Source organism: Drosophila grimshawi, unplaced genomic scaffold (assembly GCF_018153295.1).
Source record: "Drosophila grimshawi isolate 15287-2541.00 unplaced genomic scaffold, ASM1815329v1 contig_1377, whole genome shotgun sequence".
Taxonomy (NCBI): domain Eukaryota; kingdom Metazoa; phylum Arthropoda; class Insecta; order Diptera; family Drosophilidae; genus Drosophila; species Drosophila grimshawi.
The window spans coordinates 5,110,423-5,127,715 of NW_025062900.1; the positions used below are offsets into that span (position 1 = coordinate 5,110,423).

The 17,293-nt window shown below is 42.1% G+C and overlaps 8 protein-coding genes across 11 annotated transcripts; 3 read left to right on the forward strand and 5 right to left on the reverse strand.

Annotated features, from left to right (window-relative positions):
• Positions 1 to 294: 294 nt before the first annotated feature.
• Positions 295 to 1,218, reverse strand: LOC6561672 (cytidine deaminase). The gene is made up of 2 exons (XM_001989026.3): positions 923 to 1,218; positions 295 to 861 (listed from the first exon to the last, which is right to left on the reverse strand). Exons 1-2 carry the CDS (start codon positions 990 to 992, stop codon positions 425 to 427), a joined length of 507 nt encoding a protein of 168 aa, XP_001989062.1. The 5' UTR covers positions 993 to 1,218; the 3' UTR covers positions 295 to 424.
• Positions 1,219 to 1,293: 75 nt separating this feature from the next.
• Positions 1,294 to 2,296, reverse strand: LOC6561671 (cytidine deaminase). Its single transcript, XM_001989025.3, has 3 exons — positions 2,069 to 2,296; positions 1,808 to 2,000; positions 1,294 to 1,743 (listed from the first exon to the last, which is right to left on the reverse strand). The coding sequence occupies exons 1-3, from the start codon at positions 2,130 to 2,132 to the stop codon at positions 1,521 to 1,523; spliced, it is 480 nt and encodes a 159-aa protein (XP_001989061.1). The 5' UTR covers positions 2,133 to 2,296; the 3' UTR covers positions 1,294 to 1,520.
• A 531-nt stretch (positions 2,297 to 2,827) lies between these two features.
• Positions 2,828 to 3,653, forward strand: LOC6561824 (transmembrane protein 222). 2 transcript variants are annotated; one of them, XM_032735921.1, is made up of 2 exons: positions 2,828 to 2,906; positions 2,967 to 3,653. In XM_032735921.1, exon 2 carries the CDS (start codon positions 3,001 to 3,003, stop codon positions 3,523 to 3,525), a length of 525 nt encoding a protein of 174 aa, XP_032591812.1. In that variant the 5' UTR covers positions 2,828 to 2,906; positions 2,967 to 3,000; the 3' UTR covers positions 3,526 to 3,653. The 2 variants fall into 2 exon arrangements, with proteins under 2 accessions (XP_032591812.1, XP_001989060.1); XM_001989024.3 differs by lacking the exon at positions 2,828 to 2,906 and having other exon boundaries at positions 2,915 to 3,653.
• LOC6561823 (RNA polymerase II transcriptional coactivator) lies at positions 3,564 to 4,153 on the reverse strand. Its single transcript, XM_001989023.2, has 2 exons — positions 4,063 to 4,153; positions 3,564 to 3,987 (listed from the first exon to the last, which is right to left on the reverse strand). Exons 1-2 carry the CDS (start codon positions 4,120 to 4,122, stop codon positions 3,688 to 3,690), a joined length of 360 nt encoding a protein of 119 aa, XP_001989059.1. The 5' UTR covers positions 4,123 to 4,153; the 3' UTR covers positions 3,564 to 3,687.
• Positions 4,154 to 4,268: 115 nt separating this feature from the next.
• On the forward strand, positions 4,269 to 5,576 carry LOC6561822 (heterochromatin protein 1). Of its 2 annotated transcripts, none has more exons than XM_001989022.2 (5): positions 4,269 to 4,418; positions 4,583 to 4,720; positions 4,806 to 4,922; positions 4,983 to 5,091; positions 5,157 to 5,576. In XM_001989022.2, the coding sequence occupies exons 2-5, from the start codon at positions 4,607 to 4,609 to the stop codon at positions 5,426 to 5,428; spliced, it is 612 nt and encodes a 203-aa protein (XP_001989058.1). In that variant the 5' UTR covers positions 4,269 to 4,418; positions 4,583 to 4,606; the 3' UTR covers positions 5,429 to 5,576. The 2 variants fall into 2 exon arrangements, with proteins under 2 accessions (XP_001989058.1, XP_032591811.1); XM_032735920.1 differs by having other exon boundaries at positions 4,302 to 4,418; positions 4,983 to 5,073.
• LOC6561821 (tripartite motif-containing protein 45) lies at positions 5,473 to 9,792 on the reverse strand. Of its 2 annotated transcripts, none has more exons than XM_001989021.3 (7): positions 9,236 to 9,792; positions 7,469 to 8,254; positions 7,179 to 7,415; positions 6,891 to 7,118; positions 6,499 to 6,832; positions 6,295 to 6,443; positions 5,473 to 6,217 (listed from the first exon to the last, which is right to left on the reverse strand). In XM_001989021.3, exons 1-7 carry the CDS (start codon positions 9,677 to 9,679, stop codon positions 5,600 to 5,602), a joined length of 2,796 nt encoding a protein of 931 aa, XP_001989057.2. In that variant the 5' UTR covers positions 9,680 to 9,792; the 3' UTR covers positions 5,473 to 5,599. The 2 variants fall into 2 exon arrangements, with proteins under 2 accessions (XP_001989057.2, XP_032591810.1); XM_032735919.2 differs by having other exon boundaries at positions 7,179 to 7,412; positions 9,236 to 9,786.
• A 1,045-nt stretch (positions 9,793 to 10,837) lies between these two features.
• LOC6561820 (sodium-coupled monocarboxylate transporter 2) lies at positions 10,838 to 15,684 on the forward strand. The gene is made up of 7 exons (XM_043214481.1): positions 10,838 to 11,342; positions 11,893 to 11,990; positions 12,050 to 12,208; positions 12,301 to 12,460; positions 13,660 to 13,725; positions 13,789 to 13,840; positions 13,906 to 15,684. The coding sequence occupies exons 1-7, from the start codon at positions 11,334 to 11,336 to the stop codon at positions 15,159 to 15,161; spliced, it is 1,800 nt and encodes a 599-aa protein (XP_043070416.1). The 5' UTR covers positions 10,838 to 11,333; the 3' UTR covers positions 15,162 to 15,684.
• Positions 15,676 to 17,175, reverse strand: LOC6561373 (metallophosphoesterase 1 homolog). The gene is made up of 3 exons (XM_001989019.3): positions 16,737 to 17,175; positions 16,172 to 16,676; positions 15,676 to 16,045 (listed from the first exon to the last, which is right to left on the reverse strand). The coding sequence occupies exons 1-3, from the start codon at positions 17,153 to 17,155 to the stop codon at positions 15,857 to 15,859; spliced, it is 1,113 nt and encodes a 370-aa protein (XP_001989055.1). The 5' UTR covers positions 17,156 to 17,175; the 3' UTR covers positions 15,676 to 15,856.
• Positions 17,176 to 17,293: the final 118 nt, after the last annotated feature.

Here is a 17,293-nt window from a genome sequence, read left to right on the forward strand (position 1 = left end):
ATAAGCGTTGCATTTGCTTTCGACTTTGGTGACCAATATTGGTTATCAGGTCAGGAAGTAGTATGATAATATGTGTGATTCCCAAATTTCAGTACAACTTGAACAGTTGTTTCTCTATATAAAGTTGCATTAAAAAATTTTGAGTATTTTTTGTTTTTAGCTGTTAAAAATGCAAAAGTGAATTTGTTTGATATTAGCCTAGAAACATACTTTCAACCGGTTCCAAAGAGTGATGATTAATAACACAGAAAAACAACAACAATTACTCTAAAGAGCAAAAACAAGATTTTTCAATTTTTTTCACTAGAATAACATTTTGTCTTTATTTTGTAGATTGTATAGATAAAAGAAACAGACGTGTGTCTATATGTAAAGTGATTGCGATTATGTTAGCCTTGAAACTCTCAATAGATAAGCCGATTAGTTAGTAGGCGTGGAAACTGTTTGGCAATAGATTAAAGATGGATGTACAAAGAACAGGATCTTCGCTGGCAAATGGCACTTCGGGCGAACGCTCATCCCGGGCTTGTGCTATATAGATGGGTATATCAGTGCTACCAGCGAACTCTCTGATAAACTGCCGGCACACGCCGCACGGCGAAACGAACACATCGGGCTTATAGGCGACAACGGCGCCCGCCGCAAACTGCTGATAGCCCTCGCTAACGGCCTTGGTGAGAGCGGTTCGCTCCGCACAGGAAGTTGGCGTAAATGCGGCATTCTCAACATTGCAGCCGGTAAAGATGCGATTGGTGGTGGGGCTGGTGCGAAAAGCGGAGCCAACTTTGAAATGGCTATAAGGTGCATAGGCACGCTGGCGCACCAAATGTGCAGCAAGGAGCAATTCCTTATTCGCTGTATCTGCGTAAACGTCATAATAGTGATAATGATAACATACTATCAGCCACACATCAGAACTCACCCAATGTGCCGTATTCCACCACCGTCTCTTTGACCTCTGGCTGGGCCAAGCCTTTCATCAGATCAGACATAATAAATATGAAATTTGTTGTTGCGGGGGCGAAACTTTGTTATTTATAATTATAATTATTATGCCGCAACGTTAGAAACGTATTGCGTGTGTCTACCTCGACCGTCCGTTGGCAAATGGACAGTTTTTGCTGACCGCTCACCGTTAGCTTGTCTAAAATATTGTTTTCAGTTAGCGTCAAAAATAAACACACACACTTCGGCTGAAAAGAGCACCGATGAGCAGAGCAGCAGATTTTCGCCTGATAAGAGCAGAGAGCCTACGTCAATTATATGATTGAAGAGCACAAGATGCACAAGCAGTATAACAAATATGTACATATGTATATACTCGTAGAATACTACGGCGACGACTATTAAAACTAATATGTACATAGACAACAAATTTTGGGGTGGATTTACAATTTCACGCAAAAGACAAAAATGGGGTAATCACACGGAGTATTGCACATAAATGTAGGTAGTATAGGGTATTTCAAAATTAACAAATTAAATACACTGTTATTCGTGATTCGATGTGAGTTTGCCACTTATTTGCCATTCAGGAAACTGAAGCTATTGGGCAACAATTGCAGAACGCTGGTGCAGAGAACACGGAGCGGCAAATTTGTTGGCTTTGCGGCATATAACGGTATATCCTTGCCATTGATGGCAAACTCGGATAAAAACTGACGACAGACGCCGCAAGGCGTTGTGAATCCCTTCTCCTGCTGGGCAACCACGGCACAGGCAATAAACTCACGTTTGCCTTCGCTGAAAATAAAAACAAAGAAATCTGAAACTGTCTCTAAATAAAAATATTGGAGAATTGACTCACCTTAAGGCCTTCACAGCCGCGGTTCTTTCGGCGCATATGCTTGCGGCATAGGCACCATTCTCGATGTTGCAGCCCGTATAAATGGTACCATCGCTGGTGCGGATGGCGGCGCCAACGGCGAAATTGCTATATGGACAATAGGCATTATTTCTGGCTTCCGCTGCGGCTCTAATCAGCTCCTGAACGGAAACATCTGCAAAACAACAAACACAAAGCATAGCATAATTGAATAGATAGCTGTGTGTATTTATCTGCTCACACCTAGACTGTCGTGATCCCGAACATTGGCTTCATCTCTGGCACCATTAATGTACACCTGCGTCATTGCTCTAGTTCCTCAACGATCTAATTCTATCACGCTGTTTTTGCGTTCTAATTTTTTGCTACGATTTGACAACTTTATGATGATTTATCTCAATTAACTGCATTTGATTGGATGCGTAACTCGGTACGTTAACTAAAACATGGTTCTTATTGGGCTTCTATTGAGTGGCAACTATTACGACATCATTTTGTCTGACGTCAATTGGAGATATATTGTTGGTTTCGTTATAGGGAACGGAGACTGTAGCTTCGACTCAGCTGTTTGAAAGCCAATACAAACGTTATCGATTTATTCTGTACTTATTGCTCTCTAAACAGTGTTGACATTTTAGCTTTTTTCTGGCTCTTCGAATGACTATCAATATTTTCTTGCTATTTGTTATAATTACTTAGCATATTTTAGTTAATTTGATAGCTAGTTTTATAAACAAGTAGAGCCATTATTATTTTATTAATAAGCAACAAACGTGAGATTGAATGCCTGAATAATGATTTGAATATCTTCCGCCCTCCACAAAATGCAGCTAAATGTAAACAGGGAAAATATGCTGTTTTTCGATATTTTATGTCTCACAAGTTTCAGCTATTTTAAATCGATAGTCTAGCTATTTTTGCCTAGCGATAGTTAACGACAAATTTTGTAAACAAAAAGTTATGTATATGTGTGTATGTATTTCTGTGTGTATGGGTTATTCAACGTTATCAGCCAAATAAACGATAACTGGAAAAATTTAACAAGTTAAACAGCATATTGATACACAGGCGGTACATTGTTGTGAGTTTAGTTGCGCTAGTTGTGTTTTGTTCCACATACCTTAAATATGTCGTCGTCCAGCAATCAACAACCTTCGGAAGACGCTGAGCGCGCAATGGGCGGAGGCACAGATCGGGTGCCGGAGCGTTTGCCACCCATTGACTTTGATATGGATCGTTTTCCTTATTGCATTGTGTGGACACCGATACCAGTGCTGACCTGGATAATACCGTTCATCGGCCACATGGGCATCTGTATGAGCAACGGCGTCATTCGGGATTTTGCAGGACCATATCTGGTGACGGAGGATAAAATGGCCTTTGGGCGTCCGACTCGCTATTTGCGACTGCATCCGAAACACGTCGAAGGTGGAACGTATTCTTGGGATGAGGGTGTATTGAAGGCATCGGTACTCTATGGCACACGCACCCACAATCTGTTCTGTGACAACTGTCACTCGCATGTTGCAACGGCTCTGTGCAATATGCGGTACAAAGATAGCACCAGCTGGAACATGATAATCCTATCGCTTTGGATGTTTGTTTGTGGCCGTTATGTTGGCTTTTGGGGCTTCATTAAAACATGGTTGCCATTTGCATTAATACTTACACTTATCATTCTGCTAGCCGTGTACTTCTAATTCCTGCAACTAATGCCGCATTATCAATTATAAATATGTCTTTAGCATGATGAATGTGTATTTGTATGTAGATAAGAATGTAATGTATGTATTTCGATTTAATATAAAATGCTAAGTACTATCTATGACTTGGGCCAACTCTTTTATTTCTGTTTTTGGGGCTCATTCTTCAAGGGCGCGAGTAACATCATCGGCACAGGCGAGCAGTTTTCGCCACTGCGAAGCCGACAGCGAAATACCCTTTTTGCCCGGCAACACTTTGCCGTCCTTTTCGTAGTGTTCGCGTATGTCGACCATTTTGCGACCACGAAACTCGTTGATGCGCACCTGGCGCATACCCTCCAGTGTCCATGAGGAAGTGCCATCACCACCATCTCCACGCTTGACAGCCGATTCATTCTTATTGGCTTTGTTCGAGGTGCTATCCTCCTTTGCCTTCTTACTTGCCGGCGGCGGATTGCGCTGCCAAACATATATTTGGTTATTTAACATTACAAATTGAACGAATGTCAGTTGCTAAATCCACTTCTTACTTACATCTTCTGGACCGCTGTCGCTGTCAGATGAGGAGCTTTTTTGTTTCCTTATTTTTGGCATTTTTATTTATGGAGTCGAAAGTCTTTTCCCAAAAATAATATTTGGCGCAAATTATTTCGCGTCGGCTAAAGTGACATTCACACACTCACACTGAAAGTTATCGATATGAAATTGACATTCAGTGTCGTCCAAAATATTGGCGTTGATATTCGCAGGTAATCGAAATTTAGGCTGGACGCCGTTTTTGCCGCATTATTTCGCGGCGCGCACTGATTCTCGAAAATATATTTTACGATTTCTGCTTATAAATATAATAAAAAGCAAGAAAAATATCGAATTTCAACTTCACAAATCAGGTACTTGAAAAATAACAATTTGTGGTGTGAGTCAGTTTGTTCAATAAAGAAGTGTACAATTTTCTCATTTTCCTCTTGTGTTCATACATGCATGCATATGCACAAACACACATGCACCCACACACACACTAACAAATATACATGCGCGTTTATATTTTTGTTAGCTCAAAAAGACTTCAAACACAGAAATGGGAAAGAAGTCGGATAATCCAGAGGAGAATGACGCCTCCTCTGGCGGTGAAGAAGAGGAAGAAAATTATGCAGTAGAGAAAATCATAGATCGCCGTGTACGAAAGGGAAAGGTTGGTTTTCCTATTTTTGCTGTTGGTGTCACAACGGAAATTAATCAAATCAATGCTGATGCTCTTCCTGATTTTCATGTTTTAGGTGGAATATTATTTAAAGTGGAAGGGTTATGCCGAAACTGAAAATACTTGGGAGCCGGAGAGCAATCTCGATTGCCAGGATCTCATTAGACAGTATGAGTTGGATCGAAAGGATGGGGTAGGTGCTCATTACGCCTAGTTGTTGTGTGGCTTGATATTAATCTCGTTTTCTGTGCAGGCCACTGCAGCGGCCAAGAAATCGGAGCATGCCGGCGGCAGCCCCAAGATCAAAGAAACCGGTACTGCATCCAACAATAGCAGCGGCAAACGTAAGTTTGAAGACGAAGGTATGCCAACTGCGAAATCCATTTCATATGGAAGCTAACCAAAAATATCTTGTTCATTTCTTAAGCTGGTCCAGCTGGCACTAAAATGAAGCGTGTCGAAGCGGAGGAGACCAACGATTTGATACCCGCTGGTGGCACCGGTTTCGATCGAGGCCTGGAGGCTGAGAAGATTTTGGGCGCCTCCGATAACAATGGTCGCCTAACATTCCTCATACAATTCAAGGGCGTCGATCAGGCCGAGATGGTGCCATCGACTGTCGCGAATCTGGCGATACCACAAATGGTCATACGCTTCTACGAGGAGCGTCTGTCCTGGTACTCGGACAACGAAGATTGAATAGCAATTTCTGGAGCGGCCCCATATATATATATATATAAATATGAGGTGAATCATAAGTATCCTTTTTATTAATATCCCATTTTAAACCTCATGTATTCTTAACATAAGATTTAATTTCAATAAACATGAAGTTATGTGTGTTCAACATCGTGATTGTCGTTCCTTGAACTAGGGATTCAGCAGCTTGTTGGCCACATTGCATTCAGAGTTCTCCAGCACATTGCCGCAGCAGGACCAATGCCGCCGGCCCGGATGTCCGGCATGTCCATGGCCACAGCCACTGTAGCCGGGCATGCGACCCTCGCAGGAGCACTTGACACTCTTGCTACCCTTTCCGGAGCAGAAGGCGCAACAATGATAGATGCCATTATGCGGACGCACCTGACGCGACTGGAAGGTGAAAGGACTGCCCTTGATTTGCCGTTCATTGATGCAGATCGTCAACACCAGCGCACCCTGCGTGTCCGGCGTAAAGGAGATGCTATAGGTGCCATCCCGATGATCGGACACTTCAATGGGCAAAAACTTGGCACTCGCATCCTTGTACTTAATCATGCAATTGATCTCCAGCCCGCCATGGCACAGCGCCACCCCATCCACATCGCGTGACAGCAGCAACAAATCCACCTTCTTGTGCAGGCGCAGCTGCGAGAAACCCTCCCATTCCAGGGTGCACAATGATGGCTCCACGGTTTGCATCGTTATAATGCCATACAGGGGTATGTCATGCTGATCCTTCTTGCCAGGCGCTCGTATTTTGGCTAGAAAATGCAATGAATCCGATATCTGTAAGGAACAAGGATTATGATCAGATGAGAGTCCCTTTGTGTCAAGTGCTAACCAATTAGCACTAGATCATTCACCTTGGGATCCACTGGCGGCTTAAACTGTTGACAATATTCGAAGCGCTTGAGGAGAATCCGAGCAAAACTTAAAATCTCAACATCGGCGCCAATGTCACAGAGCTCCTGACTAAAGCGTATCGCATCCATGGCCAGCTGCGTGCGTTTCTCTGGAGGATTATAACAGGTGTCATTAAAGTAGTTACAAGATAATTAAAAACTTACCCAGCTCGAGTTGTTGTTGAATTATTAGCTCCACCTTGGACTCCCTGGCGCGACTGATCTGCTGGAGAAGCGTGCTACGGTGCGCTTGCAGTGCCTCAAAATAGCGATTCATATAGGACTCCACCTGGGCCTGGATGTCATCGCAGCGGGCATTTATGCCGCGCGTGATCTCATGCAGTCGTTCAATGGAGTGCTCTGCATACTGGCACAGTGGACGAGTCTGATCCGTTGCCTCGTTGAGTTGCTTGCTCACTTGCAGCTGAAGAAATGCCTTGGCGACCAGCTCATGCCGATGATTACGATGCTGCAGCACCAGACAGTCCGGACAAGCCAACTGCCAGAGGAAAAACCATGTCAAGAATAACCAATTGAGATGCATGCCGGATGCTCACCTGTTGGCAGGGCAGACAAAAGGATTTCAGCTCAAAGCCGTGCAAACCACACTTGAGCAGCAGATGACTGTTGTCGCCCAATCCAAGCTGTTGCTGCTTCTGTTTGCGCGCACGCCTCAACTCCAGTATATTTCGCATGCGATGGTTGGCCGTGCTGCGCTGCCTTTCATGCGCATCCTTGCACAGCGTGCAGAGATTCAAGGTGCAGCTAATGCAATGATAGGTGGCCTGCAATATATATTAACGTGCTGATAAATCACATCTCCTTTGAATAGCTGGCAATCTCACGCTGATTTCCTCGCTGCACAGAGAGCACCAGACGCGAGAGATGACATCCTCACCAGCCTGCAGACGCAGTGCCTCAATGCGTCGCACCAACAGAAAATTCTGCGGCAATTGTCGCACGCCGCCCAATGCCGGTAGTTCCGTGGTGTACTGGCAATGGTGACAATGGATGCACCGCACTGTCTCCGGCTCACTCATAATGCTCGCGGAGGTGTAGGCCAAGTTCGAGCGTTTGCCCTGCTATAGGCAAAGATTCCATTAAATTGGTTATACAGATTGAAACTAGAACTTACTCGAAGCACCATGCGATCCAAGGATTTCTTGCTGCGCAGACTGAGACTTGTACCGCGCTGCCTGGCCGGGGAAACTGTGGCCAATTCACTGGTTATATCTGGTGTGGAGGAGATGATGCTGTAGCTGGAGCGATCTTCCCACAGAGACTCCTCTTTGAGATTCTCATTGACTAAGCACTGCAGACAGAACGAGTGTAGGCAGTGCAGCGTGCGTGGATCTGTGTACACATCCATGCATATGGCACACTTGAGATCCTCCGGAAAACTGATGCTCACATAACTGCTGGCCGGTGGCAAAGTGAAGCTGGGCGATGGCGTTGCCTGTGGCGTGCCCGCCGGCGATGGCGAACGGCTGCGGGAGATCATCGATGTGTTGTCATAGAATTCAGCGCCTGATGCTGGCAGCAGCATCGAATTCATCTCCGGATGTATGCCGCTATCCGGCGTTGGCGGCGATATACGCAACTCCGGTGAAGCCTTCAAGCTGAGCACTCGTTTTGGCACCGGCGAACGGAGCTGACTTTGATTGATCATCGCAATGGGTGGTGCTAGGGGTGCTAGTGGCGCTAGGGGTACTTGTGGTGCTAGGGGCACTTGTGGTACTACTGGTGGTGGTGGTGGTGGTGCCACAGTAATATCACTGGCACTGCTGCTACTCTGCACAGTGGTGGCAGAGGCGCCACTCAGCAAGTTGTCCAACAGCGATTCGGGTGAAGTGGAACTACCTCCGGTGATGCTGCTGCTGCTCGGATCACTGTTGCTCTCCGCCGAGGTGAGCTGCACACACTAAAAATGGTATGTTTTAATTAAAGCAAGTAACAATGAAAATAAAAAGGTTTCAGTTTAATAATAACAAGTAATTCTGTACTCGCCACGATATACCCTGCATTAAATATATTCTTGTTTGATTGCCTTATTTCCCTTTTAATGTTTTGCGGGGAATTTCTTTCCGGGGAATTTCTTTCTCTTATGGCAGGCAATTGAACAGCAAAATAAACTATAGTACCGCATTCACTTCTTTATAAGCCCCAACTGAAATTGCCGGTTTGGGATAAACGTTTGTATATACATACATACATACTGATACACACACACATAAATATAAAAATACATTCAACCATACATACGGACACATACATACGGACACATACACACACTAAAGTAGATAACGGGTCGCTTTAGAATACACACACAAAAATATTTACGCTAGCGTCGATTATCTTGCTATCCCTTTCTCATACATGCGCTAGCATATACATATTGTATATGCATACAAAATAAATTTGCGCCTGCAATAATGAGATCAATATGAGGATAAGTTTTCGGCTATAAATTAAGTGTGTCTAATGCGATCTTGATGAAATTACTCCAATTAACCAATAATATATCAATGCATAATATATACCAATAAGAAGCAACTGCATTTAAAATTGTGGCTTTTTTTGCTATCGGAAATCGAAATGTATCGATATCTGCAAAACGGAGGCAGTTATCGATCAAATATAATAAACTTGATATGCAAGGCATATATGCGATCTTATATTCCAAATTTAAAGTCTCTAGCTCTTATACTATTTGAGATCCGCGGACGGACATGGCTATATCGACTCGGCGGTTGATCCTGATCAAGAATATATGTACATATATACATTAAGGGGTCGGAAATGCTTTCTCTTGCATAAAACCATTATACCCTTTACCTTTACATTTACAACAAAGAGAGAAAATTTGAAATTGTAATTAATTTGAATTTTTGAATCTTCTCACATTTTGTAGGTCTTCTTGTTGTAAGCCCAGGGTCCGCGAGCGCCTGATGCTGCTGCTCAGCTTGTGGGCCGGCAGACGTGGCACAATTTGAACTTCACCAAATGCAGTCGCCAGCTGCGGAGCAATGCTAAAGGTCAGCAGCTGTGGCGCCGACTTGCGACGCAGTGCATCCAAGCTGATCGAATCCAATTGTTGCTGTTGCTGCTGCTGTAGTTGTTGTTGTGTGGTGCTATTTTGTAGCCTTATCTTGCTGGTGCTCAATTTGAGCTGCATTTTGGCATTTTGAGTAATTGGCGTTGTCGTTGTTGGAATTGTTGCTGTTGGAATTGGAGCTGTTAAATCGGCAGCAGTCAACTGCATTCGCTCATAGTCGATGAGGTTGCTCTTCGAGTGTCGTTTGAATGTGAGTTTCGTTTGTTTCGCGTTGTTATTGCTTTTATTCATTTTTATTTTACTCCATTCATTTACTTATGCAATCGCTTTGCGGAGAGGGCAAATTACTGTTCGCTGAATTTGCAATTGACCAATATCACCCTGACAGCTGCGCGTTCCGTTTCTAACTGTTCTTTTGTCGAAGCTGGAGCTTTGGTGACCAACGCGTCGTATGCTTAATCTAATTACTAGAAAAGGCAAACCAAATGTGAAATGGGTAAAATGCGATATGTGAAACGGTTACAACTGACAACAGGCAAATGTTTGACATTGCCAGTTGTGGTTTGCATTCGATTCGCTCTGAAATGGCTTTGCTAGCTTACATTTGAAGCCCTCACCTCGAAACCAACTGACAATTATAAGTGACAACTTAATATTGTTCTCTTGATAGCTTGTCAGCTATCTTGAATCTGTGAAATTCCAATCAACATGTTAAAGAATATAAGCATAAAATAATAAGGTCATAATGCCATTATCTATTTAAGTAGTTACAGTTACTATAAAATTTTAAATTAAAAAGTATTAACAGACTTTAATTAGCATATTACATAATTTTCCATGGCAGAAATTGTCTTTGGGATTGACATTTAATTTGAAGAAAACTATTCACATAGTGTTTAAAAAGTTTGCCTCATTTAAATGTCAAATGAATTTACAGTTCATTCCAAGACGAAAAATTCCGCAACGAAATCGATAAAGCTTTGATTTGGTTATGAATGTTAGAAGTCAAGCGAGATCTCTCAGATTTCTATCCAAATCTTGACACATAACACCATTAACTAACATCACCAAATGAATGCGTACATTATGTTTCTCTCCAAATTATAGCTTTTCTATTTATGAATGCTTTACTTTTATATTTTAAAGTCTACACCACAAACTCAATGCATTGTTATCAAACTGCAGCATTTATTTCGTGTCGATCAACATGTCATCACTGCTCCCTCCCCCACCAGCTCTCTTTCTCTCTCACTTTTACTCTCACTCTCTTTGTTTGTAATAGTGACGAAGCTTTCCCGCAAGTTTCAATTGTTGCTGCTGTTTTTGCTTCTCTCAGCCAGCGCTCTCCCACAACAACATTTATTCTTAATGACGGGAGAGCTTTTTGCCCCCAAACCCAACACACGCGCTGAGGGGCCCTCAGTGCAATTTGCGATTGAGCGGCGTGCGTACGTTGTTAACGGTTGTTTTCTGCTCAACTCACAATCGGCAGCGACAAAATTGTGGGTTGCATGTGCCTTCTCCTCCACGTTTTTATTTCGACATTTTGGCTTCTAAAAAATCGCTCAACAGCTGCACAGAACAGAACGCCCCTCAGCAGCAGAAGCGAACAACTTTCTATTTTGCTTTTGTTGACTGTTTCCGATATGCTCTTTTCTCTTTTAAGTGCCAAATTAATATTGTGAATCGGTGTTGTGAAACAGTCCTCTATGCAACAGCAAAGGTTTCTCAAGTCTACATAATTATAAAACATATTAATATGTACAGATTCCATTTCACTCCGTTACATTTTTAGTGTACCCTCTCTCTCTTTTGCCCGCACGCGCTCTCTCTTTCTCTCTGCGTGTTGTGATTTTCGTTCTCTCCGCGGCGTCTTTTCATTTTGTTTTGCTTTCGATTTTCAAAGTTTTCGGCAACCGGTAAAGATAAATATAGAAACATCAACATGGAAACGGTAAGCATGACTTAAAAACGTTAAAGTTCTATGCCAAACAATTGCGTGCATATTGGTATTAAAAGCTGGATGGCGAGCGTCAGTCTCAAAGTGCAAATGTGATAAAGTGATTTGAGGGGGGCGCATTGCGCAAAGGGTTAAAGTCCCCGCTTGCGCCATGTAAAAAAACTGGCGTTTGCGTGTGAGAAGCCCCATCGCGAGGCCTGCTCTGGTTTATCAGAAGAAAGAGTCTAAATAAAAATTAGTATTATTAACATCTAAGCGGATTAACGGTTAACTTTATTTAGCTTTGCTCAAGCACATTTTAAGTGAGTTGCTTTCAGTTAAAAATTGTAAACATTTTGTTATCGTATACCAAAATATCACTGAGAATTCAAGAAATGATTATCTAAACTATTCCCAATCTCTTTTTCTGCTCTCCTAATTTCAAGAGTAAATAGATCGCTATATATTCTGAAAATAAAATTGCTTGTAAGATTCTTACGTTGTTTCATTTAAGACACCAGAGATAAGTCGCTTTTATCACATAATAATAAATGTTTTATTACAGACAGATGAAAGCTACAGATTCGGGAGCGTTGACTATATCGTTTTTCTGGCCATGATATTTCTATCCACTGGAACAGGCATTTATTTTGGCTGCCTAAAGTGAGAATTTACCCAACACTACTCAACCCTGTGGATACTTAAAGTTTTAATTGTTTTAGAAAAACAAAAAAGATCACTGAGGAAGTTGAACCAACACTGCAAACGACCACACCAAAAGAGGTGCGAAAACATAATTTTGGTTCGGAAAAGATGAGCGAATATCTGCTGGGATCGCGACAACTGAAAGTGTTTCCCGTTGCCATGAGTCTGATAGCCAGGTGATGACATATATACACATAGTATCTGTTAGATAAATGGAAAAACATGCTAACGGCTATAACTTATCTATTCCCGTCTCGTTAATCTACAGCTATGTGTCGGGCGTGACAATATTGGGCACCACATCAGAGATATATAATTATGGCACACAATACTGGTTTATTGCCATTGCCATTATTCTGCAGGGCATTGCTGTCTCCTATATCTATATACCAGTATTTACGACTCTACAAGTCGGCTCCTCCTATGAGGTAGGTGCACATATACATCTTTAAAACTGTATCATTAAACTTAATGACCCCATCGTAACAGCGTAGTGTATAAACTAATTGTTAAAGAGAATCACAAAAGCAAGTGATAAGAAGAAACCCGACTCTTGATATGGTATTCAATTAATTTATACCGAGGACGTAATGAAATTGAATGGGTTGAATTGATTGCGGGTCAACATATGCCGAATGCATAAAATTTGTTGATTCACAAACTTTCCTAACGCATTTACACGATCACATTTAGTGATTGTAAAAGTGTAGATAAGAATTAAATGCACGTTTTTGATTATTATTTATCTGCTTACAATTTTCTCAAGTGCTATTTGTCTATGAAATAAAAAACAAAACAATTTGTGTTTATAGTAAAACAGCAGAAATATGATTTATTTAATGTTTTTTATAAATCAAATTTAAGGCAACTATAAAAAGTTCATAATCACAAAAGCTAAAAATTATTTAAAAAAATTTAAATTTGAAGTTTATTTTATATAATTTCTTCTGTAATATTTAGAAAACTAGAATCTACGTCTGATTTTAGACACTTTTGTTCCTCGTTTCTTTTTATTTATATTTGCATTTTGTTCTTGTGATTCATCACCTTCAGCGACTTAGAAATTTCAATTTGAAACACAAGTGCCAATTGTAGCGTACATTTTAATTAACGGCAGACGATAGACGACAGTCTACCAATGCTTTCCATATTCAATGGACTTTGATCGCCTTATTGGTTGCTCGCTGCTCGTACGTACAAAAGTTTCGTGATGATTAATTACAAATTTGATTCGTAGTTTCAAGCCACTTGACAGTTGTGGGTTTTGCTCGTGTCCATATCATATTTAAAATAGATGGTCTGTTAAGGGTTAAATGTGAAATGTTTGAATTTGTGAGCTATTACTGTATCTATTTAGTGTCTATTAGGTGTTTACTAAATGAAAGCACTAAGCATATTTAAATATTTATCTATATATATATAGTGGCTTAACTGAACAGCCGGACGGTTATATAAAAACCCAATTGTAATTTTATACATTTAAATATTGTGTGGATATGTGTGGACAAATGTGACTCTTAGAAATTATAAACAAGTCTGAAACCGAATCGTTTTAATTTGCAAGCAACAAGTGTTTTGAATATATAAAAATAAAGCAATAATTCATAAACGTTTTTCAATTTTACAGTATTTGGAAATGCGCTTCCATTCGATTATACGTAGCATAGCATCCTTTATGTTTATTCTGGATGAGGTGAGTCTCTCCACGTGGACATTTTCATGTCTGTCATCCAATTACTATTTAATTCTTTTGCAGATACTCTTCCTGCCATTTGTTGTCTATGTGCCCGCCATTGCATTGAATCAAGGTGAATCAATCTAACATATATTTAACAATGAGATATATTGAAAAGTTCTCCGATTATTTTCACAGTTTCGGGCATTAATTTGCATGTGATATCATCGGTGATTGTGATTGTGTGCGTCTTCTACACCTTTGTGGGTGGAATTAAGGCTGTGGTGCACACGGACGCCTGGCAGACGATGGTTATGTTCCTCTCGGTGCTCGCGGTTGCCGCCCTGGGCACCTATTATGCCAACGGATTCGAAAAGATTTTCGATGATGCCAGCAAAGGTGGTCGTGTGATATTTGGCAACACGAATCCATCCCCATATGTGCGTCATACGGTTTGGAGTGTACTCATCGGTGGCTTCTCCTATTGGACATCGTTCAATGCGGTGAATCAGACAATGGTGCAACGTTATATGTCCTTGCCATCGTTGAAACAGGCACGTGCCTCGATGGCCATCTTTACAATTGGAGTCGCTGCATTCATCTCGCTCTGCTGCTATCTGGGCCTGCTCATCTTCGAGAAGTATCAGAATTGTGATCCACTCAGCGCTGGTCTGATTACACACGACGATCAGCTGCTGCCGCTGTTTGTGGTGCAGAGTGTTGGACACATCCGTGGCATAGCGGGTCTCTTTATAGCCGGCATCTTTGGTGCCGCCCTCAGCTCACTCTCAGTGGTGCTGAATTCCACATCACTGGTTATACTCGAGGACATTGTGCGCGGTTGCTTTAGGATGCAGCCAAGTGAGCGCACCTCAACAGTGCTTGTGAAGGGTTCGGTTATCATACTTGGTGCGGTTGCACTTTCGCTCGTCTTTGTTCTCGAGCGTTTGAGTGGCATTTTGAGCATTTGCACCTCGATGACAGCCATTGCAGCGGGCACAACTTTTGGCCTCTTCACACTGGGCATGCTGGTGCCGTGGGCGAATAATATTGGCACTGCAGTGGGTGGCATTGCCAGTGCCCTGCTCTCCGGTTGGATATCCTTTGGCACCCAGTTCAGCATTGCAGCAGGTGAGCTCAACTCACAGAAACTGAACATCTCTGTGGAATACTGTGCAACGAATGTGACGCAGCCCGAGAACGTTTGGGTGGACGAGGAGCAGGTGTTTCCATTATATCGCTTATCCTATCACTGGATAAATCCCATTGGTGTGGTAACCGTTATTGTTGTCGGTTCGATTGTATCGATGCTCACAAAACCCACCGATATAAGGACACTCAATGCGCAACTGTTGTCGCCAGTGATACACCGATTCCTGCCAAAGGAATGCTTTGCTCCGCGCGATCATCAGCATCAGACGCAGCCGCAAATGAACCTACTAAATCGCACATAAGAATCGTGAATCGTTATAGTAATATATATATATATATATATATATATATGTATATATGAATTCCTACAGGACAAGCTCTGTTTGCCAGCAGAGTCGCAGCTCCCATATTACATTCTTTAAGTTTATTATAGAGTTTAGCTTAACTTATATTATATATATATGTATAGCGTTTAGAGTCTAGAGTTGTCTATTAGTACAAATTGCAGTTCGATTTCATTATCTTTTTATTCTCTATGTAGAAGGGCGCACACGACTTAAATATGGTACAGGAATTTATGAATCTGCACACACACAGACAGACACAAGCTAATTGTTGTATTTTATATATATATTGGTTATATTCATGTACTTATTTAGCATTATTTGTTTGTTTTTTGTTAAACACATTTCTTTGGCATTTTTGTTTGTTATTGTTCAACTTGTCTGCAGACTGTGTCTCAAATTCCGTGTGACTTAGCAAGCATAATGTCTGTGATAAAAAATTTAATAAATATACGCATATATTTATATACATATTAATATATATAAGAAATAAGTTTGCTATTTGATATGATGCAAGCTGCGTATGATGTGTGAGCAGCAAAGAGCGCATATTCTAGCATTACGATACCTAAATTAAGCCTCTCTAATTTGGCCATGAATCACAAAATGAGCGATTAATCCCCCGATTGCTCGTCGTACTCCACGTAACTCCGTTAATTATGCTTCTGATGCGTCAACTCCTCCTCCAGCATCGCCTGCCTGCGTCGACTTAAATAGTTGCGCAACTGGTAGGCAATTAGCATCAGGCAGGCAACTCCAGCGCTTACATAACTGTTGGATACAAATTGCTGTGGCAGCATTTTGCATCTGAACACCGCATAATCATCCGGCGTAATTGTGGCCTGCAGTGATAAGCCAAATTATTAAGCATAACAAGCAAAACTGATCGAATCGGTGGTGACCGACGGGGAAAGATTATTTTTGACTTTTAGATTTCCATAGTAAAATCCTTAAAATCCTCAACTTACCAGCATAAAACTGGGATTGACATTGTTGCGCCAGCTGAAGGAAGCCACCGTAAACTCATCGATGCCCAATCGATTGACGTTGTGACAATAGTAATGCGAGTGTCCGGCAAAGGCCAGACGTGGCTTGAGCAGTTCCCCCAACAGCTCTGTGGCATCCTTGGAGAGCACATGATAGCGCTCCCTGTATGCCTCAATATGCGGCGCGTCGTGTTCGCTGCACACCTTGTCTGATATGCGATATGTGGGAAAATGTTGCATGATGATGGGCTGGCTATACGGATGACGACGAGTCCTTGCGCATTCCGCTACATGCGGATGTTGCATGCAGTGTAACGTTCGCGATATATTCTTTAGCGCCGACTCCGCCTCGTTGCAGAACATGCAGCCATCGGCCTCCATGGCCATGGAATTGACAACGACAAAGTGTATCTGCTTGATGGTGTACAAATGCACCTTGGAGAAGTTCAGATAATTCTCAAAGCGTGTCATAAAGAAAGGATGCATTCTGTAACCAAAGACTTGTGTTAGAATCTGGCAATTTTGGTTCAACTCCAGCGCTACTCACTTGTAGTGGAAGCCGACATCATGATTGCCGACCACACTGATTAGTGGTATGCCCGCGGGTAAATTAAACATCTGCAAATAGCGCCAAACATACTCCTGGAACTGTTTGTCGCTGACCATGTCGCCCTCGTCAAACAGATCGCCCAGCACGAACACAACGTCCGGCTGCAGCAGCCTGGAGGCGGCCTGAAAGGAACGCGTCATGTGCCACTCGCGGTAGAGCTTGTCCAGCCAATGGCCACGATGAGGTCCCAGCAAATGGGGATCGGCTATAATCATGGCACGTAATGGATCATCCACGTATTTCTTGCGCCGTATCTCGGGCCATTTGCACTTTTGCAGCACCACAAAATCGGCAACGTACTCGCAAAAGATTAACGCACACAATATGATCACAAAGCACGCGTAAAGCCAACGCATTTTGTTGCAATTAAGTAATAAAATCACCTGCCGGCGAGTCAAACAGATGCAAAAACGCCAATACAAAGTGTAGGGCTGGCAAAACATTTATGTCGCTAACCAGGGATGTACGTTATTCTTACTCATAAAATCGATAAA